The 18,434-nt window shown below is 41.0% G+C and overlaps 1 protein-coding gene across 7 annotated transcripts in view; it reads left to right on the top strand.

Annotated features, from left to right (window-relative positions):
* Positions 1 to 18,434, top strand: part of ttll5 (tubulin tyrosine ligase-like family, member 5) — a 57,933-nt gene that overhangs the window by 16,648 nt on the left and 22,851 nt on the right. For 2 of the 7 annotated variants that reach the window (XM_061696991.1, XM_061696987.1), the window contains exons 15-28: positions 2,256 to 2,332; positions 5,153 to 5,245; positions 5,351 to 5,442; positions 5,861 to 5,923; positions 6,496 to 6,644; positions 6,894 to 7,155; positions 7,819 to 7,936; positions 8,398 to 8,544; positions 8,629 to 8,720; positions 8,808 to 8,956; positions 9,223 to 9,747; positions 11,141 to 11,328; positions 14,928 to 15,055; positions 15,167 to 15,208. In XM_061696991.1, coding sequence (XP_061552975.1) covers positions 2,256 to 2,332; positions 5,153 to 5,245; positions 5,351 to 5,442; positions 5,861 to 5,923; positions 6,496 to 6,644; positions 6,894 to 7,155; positions 7,819 to 7,936; positions 8,398 to 8,544; positions 8,629 to 8,720; positions 8,808 to 8,956; positions 9,223 to 9,747; positions 11,141 to 11,328; positions 14,928 to 15,055; positions 15,167 to 15,208 — 2,125 coding nt within the window. The remainder of the gene's footprint in view (positions 1 to 2,255; positions 2,333 to 5,152; positions 5,246 to 5,350; positions 5,443 to 5,860; positions 5,924 to 6,495; positions 6,645 to 6,893; positions 7,156 to 7,818; positions 7,937 to 8,397; positions 8,545 to 8,628; positions 8,721 to 8,807; positions 8,957 to 9,222; positions 9,748 to 11,140; positions 11,329 to 14,927; positions 15,056 to 15,166; positions 15,209 to 18,434) is intronic. The other 5 variants (XM_061696989.1, XM_061696988.1, XM_061696994.1 and 2 more) reach the window with 5 other exon arrangements.

Genomic DNA, 18,434 nt, shown 5'->3' with positions numbered 1-18,434 from the left:
TGAACAGCACAGAACACAAAGTACAACTGGGTTGATGGGTATGTCATAAATTTTGTGGCCTTAAACCAAAATCTTGGTAGCAAACACGTGAAGAGATCACAAATAATGACAATGACTTGATGATAAGTCACTTTCAGTGAGACAAGCAGCGATTTCATGGAAATCAATCAATAGTTGTCAAGACATTTTTGCTCAAAGCCACAAATATTAGCTTCACGAAGGCGCCAGTGTCAGTGGAGACACTTAGATGAATTGTCTGTAAAATGTGCCAATCCATCAAATTGAAGGATCCACACTGAGATGAAGTCATGATGTGTTGCTTGTGGTCAAATGTTTGTTGTTTACGGTATGCAAGTTCTCTTTGAAATGAAATACTACTGCAATATGTTACATGCCCTGACACATTTGTGACCATATGGAAACCAAAATTGTTAATTACTTATAATTACAGTGGGTTTGTGGTGTGTGTGTGTGTGTGTACGCAGATCGTCTCCCTGTTGTGTGTGCTGACAAGCTGGATCAGCCTACAAATAAAATTAAATGAATCTTAACCATGTAGACATAACAAATAATAGCCTGAGGCAGCATAAACAAGGTTTAAATGTCTTCGAACAAGAGATCTCCTCCCCTAATAATTGATAGTGTGTTTGTGTTTTTTCTCATCAACACATACAAACACACATAAAATCTGAAAGCTCATTATAATCGTTTTGGAGAATCTTGTTAATTATAACCAAAACAGTGTACAGAGAGCCAACCTATTAGTAGGTGTCAATCAAACGGATCTATTTAGTAAATCTGTGGTTCACTCCTAATCATACAGAAGAGATTGAAATATGCCTTTGTACTTGTGCATTCGTATATGAAAGTCCGAGTCAATCATGCCGTGCCTTCTAGCAACAAAATCAGATCATTAATGGAGGGATGTAATCATAATTTGTTTGTATCTTTGGAATGAGACGTTACACCAAGCCAGGTAAAAATCAGGAGTGACTTGTAAAATATAGCACATCAATTATGTACCCAATAATCTCAATCAATTCTGACTGATAATACATAATCAGGTTGCCTGTCAGATCTGTAAAAGGTAACAACATACCATTAGCATTCATAATCTGCCTTTGCGTAGCCCGCAGCACTGATATCCGCAGTAATAAACATCCATTATTGTTAAATCACGACCCATGCGACATGTAAACCCAAACTGAACTTTAAACAACTTTTTTTTTCTTTGTCAAGGCGGGATTTTTGATAAAGCTCTCGTGTTGGATCTCTTTTATCAGTGAACTTAATGTTCCCTGTATGCAATATCTTGTATTTTTTGTTTTGTTTTACCAATAGTGCATTTGTAAAATTATTGGCTGTGTGGGAACCTTACTAGTCACTCTGTCTCTCCCCTACCATTTGTGTACTAAGTGTGTGTGAATTGAATTGAAGCAAGAGCATAAATTAAATTTGCCCAAGGGGATTATGAAAGTATATCATTAGAAATTGTCAAGGCGATTTATTCCCCCCTTCAACACTAAGTCAAGGGTTTTCGCTCCTTCTAAAAAAAACTATTGCAGGCTGCTGATTGCTCAGGATTCTATCAGGAGGAATCTGTTGCATGAGACTGCGTGTATACTGTAGATGTTGGTCACCAATATGGGGCTTGCGGGAACCAGGTAGCCCCCAAGGACCACATGAGTTGCCCCTAAGCCAGTTCTAAAAATAGCTCACCAGTGAGTTGCATCTTATTTTGTGTGTGTTGCTATTCTAAAATAAAGTAGTGCCACCTACCAGTTAGCTGCATTTAACTTTTTTTGTTGCTATTATTTTTTAAATCACATTCCGTTGGTGTTGATTTGGAAATGACAACATTAAAAAAAATAGTATGGTGCAAAGGTCAGCATTGTCGCGCACAACCAAACCATCGTGTTTGTGGAGACAAGTTAGAAGTGCAACAACACCCAAATAATTTGAATTTTTTAAAATTTATTTCATAGTGTAAGTTTGTATCCAACTGGTAGCCCTTGGCATTAATCAGTGCCGAAGAAGTATCTTTCAGGTATTTATCAATATAATAGCAGATAGTCTTCCTGCTTTGATATTTTGTCCCATTTTCTGTGAAGATTGTTGGTTAAGATGTAGCAAATGGCGTTTTGATTGTGTCCCAGCATTGAAGTGCGAAAACAATATGAAGTAAAGCACAAATCTAATAGTCGTGATTTAAATACCATGTCATTCTTATGTAATAACCCTGTATGTCACTAAAGGCTTGGTGTGTCAGGACCCTCTGATGAGTAAGCCACGCTCTGACCCCAGCCTCAAGCAGCCAGCCCAAAGAACACAGGTACCACGCTCACGCATTCAACCAAGCGGCACGGGAGTGCACTGAGTCATGCTCCCCCTTTTCACCAGTCATGTGAAGCATTGTATGCCGTTTATTCCTGTGAGTGCTTAGACCAGAGATGGGGCGACTCAAATGTCAAATGACTTGACTCGAGTTTCCAGTTTTAGGACTTGCGACTTGCTTGCCAAATACTTCAGAAAGACTTTAGACTTGGTAGCCAACAGACTTGACTTGACTTGACTGGACTTTGACTTGAACTACATCATTTGACAAGTCATCTCGTTTAGACTGGGAAATCTGCATTTTAATTGAGACAGTTTGCCTTTTTGTTTTTTTTAAAGTAAGAAATGTTTTTTGGGGGTGGGGGGGTAAGTTGCGCCAACCTGGCAACACAGTCTGCGTTGTTGCGCACTTGCCAGTGCGATGTAGCCACCTGCATGAACAATGATGAAAAGAGCTCCAAAAATCATAAAATTTGGATTCAAGGATTATGTTGTCAATGAAGTCTGGAATAAGAGGATGGCAAACTGCATGGCTTGCTCATGCGCATTAAAGACACAACAACAACGACGACTTCGAACTCATCCGTCACTACAAAACTTACAAAGACAGGTAATGTAATTTTACATTTTAGTTAGCTGGTCAAACATTAAATTTCATAGACTGGTTTAGGACGATTAAAAATAAAAATGATGTGATTGTGAACGTTTTAGTACAGCGAAGTAAAATAACTAGGGTTGGGACAGTTTATGATAATTGTCCTAACCTTTCGTTTTGGTTCATAGGCAAGCAAAAGTCTCTCTCTTTTGTTCCCTCTCTCTCATTCTCATACACTCTAAAGCAGAAAGTAGCTCCTAAATTATAATGCCAACTGTAGAATACAGAAGAAGTGAAGCGGCGTTGCTAGCGTTGTGGAGATAAAAAAAAAAGTTGCAGAGACGTTTGCGGGCATGAAGAAAGAGTTTGGGCTAGAAGATGCCAGGTGAGTTATAGGTCTGCTGTATGGGATCACTTTGCATTACAATCACGACGATAAAAAAGTCGTTGCCAAAAGTGCGTTCCACTATTAGTAAGTACAGTACAAATTGTGAGTAGTTATGTGAATATAATTTTCATACTACTGAACGTGTTTATTGGTCACCATTAAAATGTCATCTGTTGTGTCGTCTCTCTGATGAAGCTCTCTGCACTATGTTTTTAAAATTGAGACCGTAGCATATGAAACATAACTTTTAAACTAATGACAATTGTCAATTGTCCAGAGTCAGTGCTTCTAAATAAATAAACAAACCTGACTGAGTGATTTAATTAAAAGTAGAGGACACCGGAGGAATGCAGATTTTGTTCACATTATTTTTTTTTGAAGGATGGCAACATTTTTATGTCATGTATTATTCACTTAATTATGAATCTGTTTCATTCTCCGTTAGCCTATTAGGTACACATCTAATTATATTTGACCAACAGAAAACAGTTTTTGCTTTTCCTTAATTGTGTTCTCTTCAGAACCGTAGGAGTTAACAATGCTGTCACACAGCATGGTCTGTTCAGAAATAAAAAAAATACTTTAAAACAATTCAGCGCAATAAATTAAATCAATCATAATCTGAGTTGTGGTTCATTTACCTTTTATAAAGTGTTAATACTTTTTTTTATTGTTATGATTTATGGGGGGAAAAAATGGTGAAACAACATTTTATTACCACTCCAATATATGTTGCGACTGGAGCAAGATTGTATGACTTGACTTGCGACTTGCTTAAACCAAGTAATGACTTGACTCGACTTGCTTGAAATTTTGTGACGACTCGACTTGACTTGTGTGATTTTTTAATTTTTTTCCCCACACAGTGACTTGAGACTTGCTTGTATGTGATTTATCCCACCTCTGGCTTAGACACACAGTAACTGTTTCATGGTGCCATGTTGAAATGTGAAGGTCACATGTCAGTGTTGCTGATGTCCTTCCATAACAGACGTTGTCCACCTGTTGCTTCCTAGCAGCCTTTCACTGCACCGACAGCCACGTCTCATTTTCTTTTCCTCCCCCATCCATATTAATTCCCTTTTACTTCTATTCCTTTGCAATTTCCTGATGTTTCCTACATTACCGGTAAGAAATAGCTTTTGCCCTTTTCCTGATTTGATTATGTTTGTTTTACTGTTATTCATCGTGACAGGCAAATGGCCTGCATGGCTTTCAAATGCAGCATTTTAGGAGATTTCTCATTACATTAGCAAAGTGGCCGGCATAAGTCTATGTTTGAAATACTGCAATGCACCACTTGGCTAAAAAGCTCTGAACCTTTCTTTATAGACTCACTGTGACAAACCCAAAAGCCTGACTGTAAATTAGACTTGTCATAAAGGCTGTTGAAGAACTCGGACCGCCTTGAGAGAACCTGTCGTCTTCCTTTACTTTGACAGCGGCAACAGTTGAGCCTTTTATTGAGCGCTTAGGCCTTTTCACTTCTTGGCTGGCCTTTGCATCCCCCCCAGTCACGTCAGACGAATTAAAAGTAATCCTGGTACTATTTAGATGACTTTCTCTGAATGTGATCCTTTGGGGCGCTGTTCTGCTGTCCTGATCTCCACTCCAATCTGCATGCCAAAGCTGTCAATCACAACTTGGTAGTGCATGTTAAAAAAGGAAACAAAAATGTGAAAAACTCTAACTTTGTTTGAATATATATATATATATATATATATATATATATATATATATATTTATTTTATTTTTTTTCTATTCATGTTGAATTACAATACATCACATGCTTGAGCTTTTAATTGCTGATCTTTCCTCAACCCTCGGTTTTGTAGTGGCAGAGGCCCCCAGCAGCCACTAACAGTGAACTAGTGGAGTTGAAAGACAAGCCAGGAGGAGACCGCATTCTGGGCTTGACTGTTGAGCAGGTACAGTCCTGTTATATGCTGTGTGTTAGTCTTTATGTTCAGGCAGCATTTTCGGAAGGCCTGCATGTCTTAAAACATGTGTTTTGTTTCGTTTCACTGTGGTAGATCAAAGTCTTGAGGAGGACAAGGGAGGAGTATGAAAGGAGAGGAGGCTTCATCCGAATATTCCCCACTGAAGACACATGGGAGCTCTATGGGTAAGCTGAGCCAAGATGGAAAAAAACCTGATTATTTATAATTCCAAGATCCCCATCTGTCCATTATGTTACTCATTATTATACTTTCTTCAGATGAGTAGGCTCAAATTACTCCCTAAAAGTACACCATGCACATATTTAAGAAGGCCTTTCCCCCCCAAGCCACTGCTTTATGTTAGAATGCCATCAAAGCCATTATTAGAAGAGGAAATCCATTTTCAGGCTAACAGTTCAAATTCCCATATGAGGATTTGTTGCTTGATTAGATATATGGCTCTTTCGCAGCTTGTATTTTGCAGTATCTGTTAGAGTATCTACTTCCATCCTCCTTAAGTTATTTGCCGCTAATAACAAGATTGGCACTCATTTGCCTTTTATGATCATTTTGATTTTGCTTATTATCTCCCCCCTTTCTCAGTGGATATCTGGAGTCCAAGACATCATTGAACTCAATGTTGGCAAACAGACTTTTCCATGGAAGGTAAGCATTTCCATTGTGGTCAGGATCAGGGGGCTGGATCTCTCCTTCAGTTTATGGAAGCAGTTGGATTCCAGCATGGAGTTTGTTTGGTCTTTCACTTGGGTAGGTGAGAGGAACAGCTGAGAAGAGGATATACGCTCAACTTTTCCAGTGTGCCCACTGTCTATGTGGCATCAATGTGGGGAAGAGGAAGAGAAGGACTAAAATGACATCTACTGTTGTGTATTACACAAATTCACAAATATAATTTCAATCACTGACCTTTATTGTTGGTACAGCATTAACTTATTGGCATTGTCTCAAGCTTTTTACGGACATCACATTGAAGAATGTCTCTGTAGAGGTCGTTCAATATTTAAATGCCTCAGTGATTGTTATTATTTAACATTTCTCCTTTCTCCTTTGGACCATCACTGTCAGTCATGTCAACATCTGGAAAAACTACTCAAACTTACTAATCTTTCTCAGAGTTTGCTCTGCAACGTCTTTTTGGAAATGCTAATTTCCATATAAATCATTGGTATTGTTGTTGTCACCACGGTTGTGTTGACATGTCTTCTTCTGTCTCTAAGGAATCCGAGCGGGAATGCGCAGCTGCAGATGGACACAATTGATGGCTACCACGCCGTCCAGTACGAGAGGAAGCTGCCGTCTCTGGAGGCCCGTAAGAGGAGACGGCACCACCTGAGTCATCGCTCTGCTGCTGGAAAGAAGAAATGGGGTAGGCCTGATGTATGCTACTTCAGCTCGGCAAACTGCACTCTAACTGCAGGCTGGAGTGCACTTTTGGTTCCAATAAAAAACTCCCATGTGTCACACTAAGGTTAGCCAAATATGGCTCTGAATGAGTTGATGTCATCGCAGCAAAAACAAAAAGCCTATTTTGAGTGTACTGTGTGTGGGTATTTTCACTAAAGGTTTGGTGATGCAACTGACATATGTCTTCCCCTTGCAATGCTGCATACCTCAGGGAAGGAATCCAAGGCCTCCCTGATGGAGAGCAGTGGCCTGGAGGGAGAGGACTGCATACAGGAGGAAAGAGCGGAGATGAAACATGTTCTCAAGCCAGTCTCACACAAGGATTTGGTAGCAGAGCAAAGAAAACAAGTGGCTTCACCAGTGCAGAGCTCTCACAGCGAGGCTGTGTCCAGCTCGCAGGCAGCAACGCGCAACAGCAGGCCCCATGTCAACCTGCTTCACTTCCTCCAGCAGGGGGGGGACATCAGGTCAGGGTGTGTTCCAGATGGCTGCTCACGCTCCTTCATCATCCTCCCTTGCTTTATTTTCTCACGCTAACTTCCTTGCAAATTGACATAAAGGGGATGTTTGCTCCCACCGAAGGGGAGTAGAATAAATTGGGACTATATTTTATGTTTTGATGGCAACTTTAATATTTTAAGTTGGGCCCCACAGTGGGACGGGGGGTGTTTAGCACATTCGCTTCACACTTCTGAGGTTGGTGGTTCGAATTCTGGCTCCAGGCCTTCCTGTGTGGAGTTTGCATGTTCCGCTTGTGCTTGGGTGGGTTTTCTGCGGGTATTCTGGCTCCCTTGCACATTCCAAAAACATGCATGTTAGGTTTATTGACAGAGTCTAAATTGTCTTTAGGTGTGAGTGTGAATGGTTGTTTATTCACATGAGCCTTGTGGTTGGCTGGGATAGGTTCCAGCTCATCCGCGACCCTAATGAGGATAGGTGGTCTGGAAAATGGATGCTGCATATTTTTAAGTTCAAAATGATCACTCACCAAACTTAGCTGTCTTCTTGTTTACGCATTCTTTAAATGATTTCTACGGCAAGATCAGATTTCACCTGATTGACAAAATATTGATGAAAACTCAGTTGCCTTTCAATGTTACAATGCCATTTCTTGCCATCTTTTGTCTCCTCTCCAGTAAAGTGCAAGCCCGGATGACCTTTTCCTCTTACCTACAGCGGGTTCAACAAAGACTTTTGGAAGAGAGCAGGGTCAAAGGCATTCCAGCTTGGGTAGACAAGGACAATGATCAAATGGTACAACTATTTAAAACATCTCAGTAGTGGAGTCTCTCTTAATGAACAGGAGTGTCATATAGTACCGTGGATGGAACATTGTTTTCTATTGATGTATCAGCATTATATGCCAGATTTCCCCTTATTATTACTCATCTGTGCCCTGGCTGTGGTTGGATTGAATACATGGAGGAAAATGGGGCCTCTGAAGAAATATGCCTTATTGGAAAGTTATGTTGGTGTACTGGAATTATGGCATGTATCATCATTATCTTCATCAGCAGCAACCTCAAACCTTTTAGGAACATCCTTCTGATGTTAGGCTGATTCATAAGGCTATCCCCAGCAGTGATTTGAAAGGGAAAGCAGAAATATTGTATTCATACTTATAATTATCATTGATTCAAAATACTTGGCGTGTGTTTTGCATGTGTCTGTGTGTGTGTGTGTGTGTGTGTGTGTGTGTGTGTGTGTGTGCACAGGAGCTTGTAGTTCGCTTCCTGAGAAGGGCTGCCAGTAACCTCCAGCAAGACGTTAAGATGGTTATGCCCAGTCACCAGCTACCAGTCCAAGACCGCAGACGCATCCTGTCCCACCAACTAGGAGAGTTTATTCAATGTTACGAAAAGGTGCATATTCTCAGGATGTGGTTTCACCTAAACACAGGAGACATTGTGTGATTTCCTTTCTGTTTTGCTTCATTATCTTCTTAGGAAACTGACCATATAGTGAAAAAACAGCAGAACAGTACAGAGGAGAAGTGTGTTGCCGCCAGTGTGTTTCATGACTACATCACGGCTGCGAGGTTAGTCAATTGGCAAGTCGTCTTCCAGTGTTCACTGGAGCGATTGCAATCTGCAAAACACATCTTTCTCCCATTTTTTTTAAACAGTGAAAGTGATCTGGAGGAAGTACTGACGTTCTACACACAGAAAAATAAATCAGCCACCGTCTTCCTCGGAAAAAAAATCAGGCGTGTTAAAAAAGCCTTTCATGAAATACGTGCCTCCGAAGAGCCAGGCAACTGTAAGACTTCCAAAAGTGAGTCCAATCCATGTTTTGTCATGCTTCTCTTACTGTTGGTCTGGTTTATGTTTAATATTTTATCATTCAAGCACAGTAAACAGGAATTTTGCTGTTTCGATCTGTAAACCCTCCTAAAATAAATGAAAAAAGATTGAGTCATCCAGGGTGAAGTGAGGGTCACTTTCAAAAGAGTCTCATTTGGTGAAAACAAATTTGTGTCAGAGCCATGGAATGGCTTACTGGTGATAAAGGAGCTCTGGCTTCTTTCTTCTTTTGAACAGTTCTGCCTGTGGCCAAAGCGGATTCCAGCTCGTTAGAATCAACGCCCTCCACAGGAAAAGTCAGCAGTGACACAGACACCAAAGTCACTGAAAGTCAACCCCTGGTTTGTTTGTCTGAAGGCCAGCTGACCGGATTTGGACATGCAAAAATCCATCCGCAAAGCCAGGCTTCCCAAACCTGCTCGAGCTTTCCCGTGACTTCAGACTTCCCCCGTATTCATCAACAGAGCTGCTCTCTCAACCCTTCATCCCTGCGTCGTCATCGTTCTCCACCTCTGCCGCTTCGCCCGCATCCTCCATCCTATGCACAGTCCTTGGCAAAGTCTCAAATCTGCCAGACTGAGACACTCAACGACTCTCCTGTTTACACCCCTACCCCTGTGTCTATGGGGCAACCAACCCAGGTTCTCTGGAGGGTCCCATCTTGCACAGTGCTCACATCAAGCTCTGGAGCATCTTCTTCCATCACCAGTGCCCTACACATCTATAGCAAGAAGCTCTCTAGACCAACATCTGCAAGCCAAGGTAAACACTTCGCTATGCTATTTGCCAAGGAAGGTAAATGGTTTTGGCCTGATAACTATTTGTTGTTTGACAAGTTTGTGATCAGAATAACGTAAAACAACAACACATTTCCACAAAACATTGGGGAGTAGTTGCACACAGGACACAAAAGACCTTCAATTTTGATTAAAGATAGATCATGGGCTTTATTTTTCCCTTTTGGTCATTACAGTCTGCTTGTATTGGGGCCAATTGAACCATCACATCTAACAAATTAAGGTGCAATTGGTACAGGAGTAGCTCACTCCTTCCCCCACTAACTCCAGAGGTGCATCCCTATCATTCTGACATTTCTCCTTGCCTTGCATGCCTGCACATGTGCGGTCTAGGTCGTTCTCTGTTTTTCAACATAAATATACACCCGTCCATCAATTTTCCGTACTGCTTATCGTCACTCGGGTTGTGGGCATTCTGGAGCCTATCCCAGTTGACTCTGGGCGAGAGGCAGGGTACACCCTGGACTGATCATCAGCCAATTGCTGGGCACATATCAACAAACAACCATACACACTCACATTCACAGCTACGGGCAATTTAGAGTTTTTAATTAACCTGTTTTTGGTATGTGGGAGGAAACCGGAGTACCCGGAGAAAACCCACGCAGGCACAGGGAGAACATGCTAACTCCACACAGGCGAGGCCGGATTTGAACCCTGAGTCCACAGAACTGTGAGGCACATGTGCTAACCAGTCGCCCAACCGTGCCGCCCCATAAATATACAGCAGAAAGAAAATAGAATTTCCTTGAGGTATTGCAATTAATAAAATTAATAAAATAAAAAGCGGCACTGCAGTGAAATAGTATCACACTTTATCATCTTAATTTAGAATCAATTAATTGTTCAGTGCTGGTGGAGGTCAGCTCTTTACTGAGTGCTATTTTAAATTGCTCCAAGCGTGAAAGTGTGTGAGAACTATTGTTTCGATTGATGTTTGTTTTTCCTGAACCCTGATCCAAGAGTAAATATGGTAGCGTCCAATTTGTCGATTCCAAATGTACAATACGACCCGTGTTTTCTAATCAGAATACGGTCTGACTTAACAGTGGGAGAAAATAATCAGAAATATAAGGCGCTACAATTTTTCCAGTTGTTTTTTTTGGGGGAGTAGGATTTTATTTTCTCTGCTGTTTGAGTCATAGTGGGAGCATTCCCACCTGGCCCAGGATTAAGAAAAAAACAGCCCATTCTCATATTTTTACTTCAACTTCTGTAAACCAGGAAGTGGCCTTCTTGCTAACATGCGAGAGACAGACAAACAAACACAAGCTGCTTTTGTTCATGGTTCAGTTACACCGTTTTTTCCCCCCCTACAATTTTGCATTGTTGACACATTTCCTCTGTCTTTATCGCAGTGTCCAAAATGCAGAGTTCCAGTAAGGTGAAGTCAAACTCCAAGGGGGACTTCAGAGAGTTGAACTCTCTTACTGTCCAGGCGCAGTCCAACCAGCAGGCCTTCATCTCAGCTCTCCAGAAGCTGGCAGACAAACAGGTTGCTCGCACCACTGCTGCCTCCAGTCATGTCAACCTTCTGACGCAACATGTAAGTTCACTTGCACCTTTCTTAACTAAATGATCCCACCTGGGTCAAGGCTCTGTTCAAATAAGAATGTACAGTATGCCGGGTTAATAAACAGTGTTTCATGGAAGGAAGACAAATGTGGCCCTTTTGCAGGAGGCTCTCTCTATGTGAGGTCTTTTATTTTTCTCTTTGGCAATGTTTAATTCTTTCCTGACCCCCTGCTGACCGGCGTCATCTAGTTGCTCACTCTTCCAGCAGACCTGTCGGAGCCGGAGGGTCTGCAGCCGGGAGCAGCACACCTTCCTCCCTCTTGGTTGCCTGCCGACTGTGGTTTTTTGCGGGGGTGGCTCCTGATTCAGGGTTTGAAACTGCCTGAGCGGAGCATCATGTTCCCGCTCTGTGTGAGGTCTCATTATCAGATGCACCATGGGGAGTGATTTCTGTTGATTCTGAACAAGCTGCTATTTTGTGGTAATTGATGCTTATAAATACAGGAATGTGACAAAGTAGTGCTTTGCATCAGCTTCCGCTGACTTCTCCCATATTATCCCGGTCAGCTGGTGCATGGAGCACCTTTGCCTTTGCTCCCACCACCTCTGGCTGCTCTTCCTCCTACTACTTGTCTGCTTCACTGGATGTTTTCTGTGAGAGTTTCTTAGGATGATGACACAAGACCACACAGGCTGCAGTTATGCTACTGAGACGTTATTCTGTCTATCTGAAAGGTGTTTACTGTATTCCTTTTCAGTAGTGAATCCAGGACATGGGAGCAATTTGTTTTGCAGAGCAAATCAGACCTGTGCGCTGCAGACAGACTTTTTAAAGGCCAAGATTCTAAGTCATTAAATCACTAGCTGAAGCAACAGGAGAACTTTGTAAACATGAACAACTTCCTCTTGGACTGCATAACCTCTACGGTCTCAGTGATTACTCGCTCTTATCTAGACAATAGAGAGAAATTTGGAAAAAAAAAATCTGGCTGCACCTGCTATCCAATTAACAAAAAAACAAATACACTCTTGCTCAGTAATGCATGCCTATAATGATGAGATTCTTGTAAAGCTGTCTTAATGGGCTGTCCAAGCCCCAAGTGTGAATGTTTTTAAGTCCAGGTTAAAAACTCTTCTTTTTTCTCATGCTTTTTAGAGCATTTCCACTTTTAAATGATTTTTCTTGGACTGTATGCTGTTTTAATAGTACTTTTATTTTATTTTATTTTCTCTTTGTTTTAAATGCTTATAAGCTGTTTTTTCCTTTGTTTTTAAATGCTTTAAATCATGTAAAGTACATTGAGTTACCCTGTGTATGAAATCCGATATATAAACAAATTTGCTTTGCTTTAAAATATTGTTTTTGTTCGATGGCCAGACCTTGTAGAATCAGGCCTGAAATGAGGCTTAGAATTTAACATGGGAGACAAACAGTGTATTGTGTGTGTCCTTTCTCTAAGATCTCACTAAATTACTCATGTAATGAACATTACAATCTATCATGTGAGTGCAGAGAGGCCGTAGTGGCAGAGGAACCCCGCTGGACCACCAATAATAAGCCCAGTCCACTTAAATGTGAAAGACCTTCACAGTGGTGTGACACGCTGCTCATTGTAGTGGAAAAGCTAACACGGTTTCTACAAGACTTGTAGACTCTACTGTAAGACTTGGCATCGTCACAATGTTTCACCTTTTAGTGCCAAAGGAGGCAAGTGAAGCAAATAACACAGTAGCGCGTGGTCCTGTTTTAGTTTTTCCAGGGAGAAAGCAGCACTGAGGGACCGATGGGGTTGTAAACAGATTTGGACTAGCAAGTCATAATAACTGTTTCCTTTCTAGAGGGGGTGGGAGTGGTCCACCAAGATTTAGTGCTGAGCAGAGAGTACGTTGACCACGTGCTGTTTGTAAAGTTTACATTACGTTCATATCAATGCAAGACTGCATTGGTCGATACTGGGAGTGCTTACAAGTACAGTGGGTACGGAAAGTATTCAGACCCCCTTAAATCTTTCACTCTTTTTTTATATTGCAGCCATTTGCTAAAATAATTTAATTTCATTTTTTCCCACAATGTACACACAGCACCCAATATTGACAGAAAAAGATGGAATTGTTGCAATTTTTGCTGATTTATTAAAAAAGAAAAACTGAAATATCACACAGCCATAAGTATTCAGACCCTTTGCTCAGTATTTAGTAGAAGCACCCTTTTGAGCCATGAGTCTTTTTGGGAATGATGCAACAAACCAGACCTCAGACCTGGATTTGGGGATCATCTGTCATTCCTCCTTGCAGATCCTCTTCAGTTCTGTCAAGTTGGTTTGGTTTTCAGGTCTTTCCAGAGCTGCTCAATTGGGTTTAATTCGGGGCTCTGGCTGGGCCATTCAAAGTCACAGAGTTGTTCTGAAGCCACTCCTTCAGTATTTTTGCTGTGTGCTGAGGGTCAATCTTTTTTTAAGGTGAACCTTCGGCCCAGTCTGAGGTTCTGAGCACTCTGGAGAAGGTTTTCGTCCAGGATAACCCTGTACTTGGCCGCATTCATCTTTTCTTCTTCATGCTTCACTGTTGGGACTGTATTGGACAGGTGATGAGCAGTGCCTGGTTTTCTCCACACATGCCACTTAGAATTAAGGTCAACAATTTGTATCTTGGGCTCATCAGACCAGAGAATCTTATTTCTCACCATCTTGGAGTCCTTCAGGTGTTTTTTTGCAAACTCCATGCAGGCTTTCATGTGTCTTGCACTGAGGAGAGGCTTCCGTCGGGCCATTCTGCTATAAAGCCCTGACTGGTGGAGGGCTGCAGTGATAGTTGACTTTCTCCCATCAGCCGACTGCATCTCTGGACCTCAGCCACAGTGATCGTAGGGTTCTTCTTTACCTCTCTCACCAAGGCTCTTCTTCCCCAATTGCTCAGTTTGGCTGGACGGCCAGCTCTAGGAAGAGTTCTGATCGTCCCAAACGTCTTCCATTTCAGGATTATGGAGACCACCATGCTCTTAGGAGCCTTAAGTACTGCAGAACTGTCTTTGTAACCTTGGCCAGATCTGTGCCTTGCCACATTTCTGTCTCTTAGCTCTTCAGGCAGTTCCTTTTGACCTCATGATTCTCATTTGCTCTGACATGCACTGTGAGCTGTAATGTCTTATACAGACAGGTGTGTGGCTTTCCTAATCAAGTCAGTATAATCAAACACAGCTGGACTCCAATGAAAGTGTAGAACCATTTTAAAGATGATCAAAAGAATGGACAGCACCCGAGTTAAATATATGAGTGTCACAGCAAAGGGTCTGAATACTTATGGGTGTGTGATATTTAAGTTTTTCTTTGTTAATAAATCAGCAAAAATTTCAACAATTACGTTTTTTTCTGTCAACATGGGGTGCTGTGTGTACATTAATGAAGGAAAAAATGAACTTAAATTATTTTAACAAATGGCTGCAATATAACAACGAGTGAAAAATGTAAGGGGGCCTGAAATCCTTCCGTACCCACTGTATTAATAGTGTTTTGACCACAGAGAACACTAGAAGCATGGGGAAGGATAGTAGTTCCCAGTTCTTCCATATATGATACAAATGACACAATTTTTAATTGTTGGATGTTTTCAACTTTTCTCTGTCATCCACAGTTGACCAGGCTAAACCTGGCTAGCCGGATGTTGAGTGGAGACAAGCAAAAAATGCACCCATTTGCCCATAGCCAAGGAATCAATGGGCCGGACCACTCTGCAACTGATCCTCTTAGAAACAGGATGCAGTAAGTCAAAAGAAATTATTAAAAGCCTCTTTTAAAAAAAAATAAAAAATCATAAGTCAAAAGGCACACAGTTACAAAAACATCTTATTTTTTCCATCTTTTTTTGCCCAGCCCTCCCCCAACCACCCACCCGAAATTGGGGCACATACACAGGTACAGAAATAATATTTCTGCTATTTACATATATGTAAAAACAATTGTAAATGTTGAATAAATAGGTGGCCGACTGGTTAGAGCGTCTGTTCAATCCCCGGCCCCGCCTGTGTGGAGTTGGCATGTTCTCCCCGTGCCTGCGTGGATTTTCTCCGGGCACTCCAGTTTCCTTCCACATCCCAAAAACATGCATGGTAGGTTAATTGATAACTCTAAATTGCCCGTAGGTGTGAATGTGAGCGCAAATGGTTGTTTGTTTGTAAGTGCCCTGCGATTGGCTGGCAACCAGTTCAGGGTGTACCCCGCCTCCTGCCCGATGATAGCTGGGATAGGCTCCAGCACGCCCGCGACCCCAGTGAGGAGAAGCTGCTCAGAAAATGGATGGAACCATATTATCCTCAATGTACAGGACAATGCTTGGCCTAAGACACTTTTCCCAAAAACAATACATAAAATTACCTTAAGACAAAATATTAAAAGTAGAAATTAAGAATAAATAAATACAGAAATCGCACATGGAAATCTAACAGGGTTCATAAAATACGTAGTCCAGAAACATAATTTTTTAAACATGAGCAGCTTTCTTCTTGTTCATGATCCTAAAAAAAAAATAAAGAGAACATTCACAAAGATAATTATGTCATACCAGGCAGTTTCTTGAGGGATTTCAGATAATTCAATATAGGATCCCACATGAAAAAGAATTTGTTCTCAGGCAAAATGTTTTTTTTTTCCAGTTGACAAATCACTCATCCAGTTCAAGGCTTTTGGTGGGCTTTTATCTTTCCATCATAGTAGAATCTGTCAACATGCAACCAATGTTGTAAATGCAATTATGTTTTTCTGCTGTTCCGTAAAGCCTGGAGGTGTTTTATCTATGACCCCAAAAATAGTTGTTATGCTCTAAAAGCCTCTTAACTAAGTATAGCCTTTATCCATTTTCTCCCAGTCTTCAATTAAATCTCGCTACAAGACGACTGTAAACTGCAAAAATGAGTACACTATTTTGTTTCATAGTGTATGCTCGGCCTAATTTGCAGTATAATGCAGCACAAATGCAACCTATTAGTACAGCTACAGATGATGCATATCACATTAGTATTAGTTGCAAAGCTAAACAGTGAATGTATCTTTAGATTGCTTTGTGTTTCAACTTTCTTGCTTGTTCTTGTCTCACTCCCCCCCCCCCCAAAAAAAAAATGTATCCCAGGCCAAAAGCTTTTACAGTGTTGCATTTGAGTGTTTAACTTTTAAAGGTCTTGTGTTTTCTTACTATACAGCTCCGGCAAGATAAATGATTCATAGGACCAGCTCCGGTATTGAGTATTGTTCCCTTTCTCCAAATTCCTGTCCTGAGGACCTTTTTATGTGATTTACTTTAGACACTTGGAGGGTTTTTGAGCCCATGAGTGTATTTGGTCACACTCAATAGCATCTAAAGTCCCTCTCAGTGGTTTCACACGGACCTGTAGATTGAAAAGTGCCACGGTAATGATGGTGGAGTGGACACCGCCCTCTGGGCAGTCTAGTTTCAGTTGACACTTAATCCTTATGTGTTTTTGTCTCGATATAATGCTGCTAGAGGATTGTGTAAGATGGGTGAACTCAGCAGACTGCCTACTTTCTTAAATAGTGACAGACAGAAGGGCATCACGTTTCACTGAATGACGAGCACATCATTTCCAAATGACTTTATTCTTTCATTTTATTATTTCATTGACTTTATTCTGAAAAGTAGATGACCATTCATCACTGAGATTCGACCTCATCATGTTGCTCGATCCAGACTGTTTTTCCTGTCCAGCACTTCCTTAGTTTTGGACCCGTGAGGGAATTCCAAGAATGTTTGGATTTTCCCTTTTAAAATGCTTTATTCACGCAAATCATGAATGAGAGTTTCTTCCTTTTGTTGTTGTTACTTTGGCGGATAGCTAACTTATATGCTTTTTTTTTGCCTAGATCCACAGACATCCTAATAAAAAAGTAACAATGACACTTCATCCTTAAATCTGCTTTTCAAAGGTATTAAAAATACCATGTTGTTGTCCAATTTTGTTGAACTAGCTGACAAGAAAAAAAAGTCAATATTTCATTAATTTCATCAATTTTTCAAAAGTCAATATTTTCATTTTGTAGGTAGGTAGATTTAGGTAGTTTGTATGGATAAATGGTGCTACCTACAAACTGTAATTACTCAAACAATGTTTCACTTGTTTTAAATTGTATGTCAAAAATATGATCACATTGTGATCATATTTGATGTGATGTTGAGCCAATATCATCGTAGTCACATTAGTGAATGAGAGCTTTTTCATTTGATCGAAGTGGCCATAAAAAGGACTTGTCATATACAAACCAAATCTCAAACAGCACTGCAATACCACAATTTATCCAGAGAACCTAGTGGGTTTTGGGGAGGTTCTATAGTGTTTGGTGGTAATCACATCTGCTTTACGTGTCCTAGGTTTAAACCCCATTGGAACCAACCTGCTCTAATGACATGGCTCAGGGGCTCAAGTGGCTGCCAGGGAATCAGGAGATTGTCGTTTTGACTCTTACCTTCCTCTTAGACCGTTCAAACTATCCTCAGGGAATATACCGACCCCATTGCCATTTTTCCCCACTGCTGGCTGTAATTGCATATTTTAACCTTTTAATCCAAGTTGGGAACTCCAGCGTCACTAAAGAGAAAATATTGGGACACCTGGCTAGTGAAAGTTTTGCAGTAAATTTCTTGACTTAATGCAGTGTTGAAATCTTTTTTTTTTTTTTTTAAACATTATTAATTAATGCCACAGTTAGGCATTTACATAAAGAAAGTGTTTTTGTAAGAGCTCACAGTGAATGTCTCCAGGTGACACAAAAAGCTTACGTTGCCTGTCTACACTGACCTGCCACACAAAGCTCCCTTGTTTTCGAGTCCTCCGACCCTTTGGTTTCTCATTGGCCTCCTCCTGCTCTGAATAAGCTTTAATAAGATATTAGTACAGATATTAGGATGATTTTGTCTCACCACCACTCAGAATTTCCCGAGACCCTCCCCCTACGCTTGGTCCAACGGTTTGTGCCAAACATACTGAAAAAGTTAAGCTCACTGGCTCTTAAGGCAACCACAGGGGTGAATTATGATCTTGTCCAAAGAGCAGTTGTGGGTCTTTGAAGTGCCGCTGCCAGGGTCCAGCAGGTATGCTGCATCAGCATTTTCAACAGCGGCTGCTTCTTTAGG

Source organism: Phycodurus eques, chromosome 14 (assembly GCF_024500275.1).
Source record: "Phycodurus eques isolate BA_2022a chromosome 14, UOR_Pequ_1.1, whole genome shotgun sequence".
Classification (NCBI taxonomy): domain Eukaryota; kingdom Metazoa; phylum Chordata; class Actinopteri; order Syngnathiformes; family Syngnathidae; genus Phycodurus; species Phycodurus eques.
Note: the sequence above shows the minus strand (reverse complement) of the source record. Positions and strands in the feature narration are given on the sequence as shown.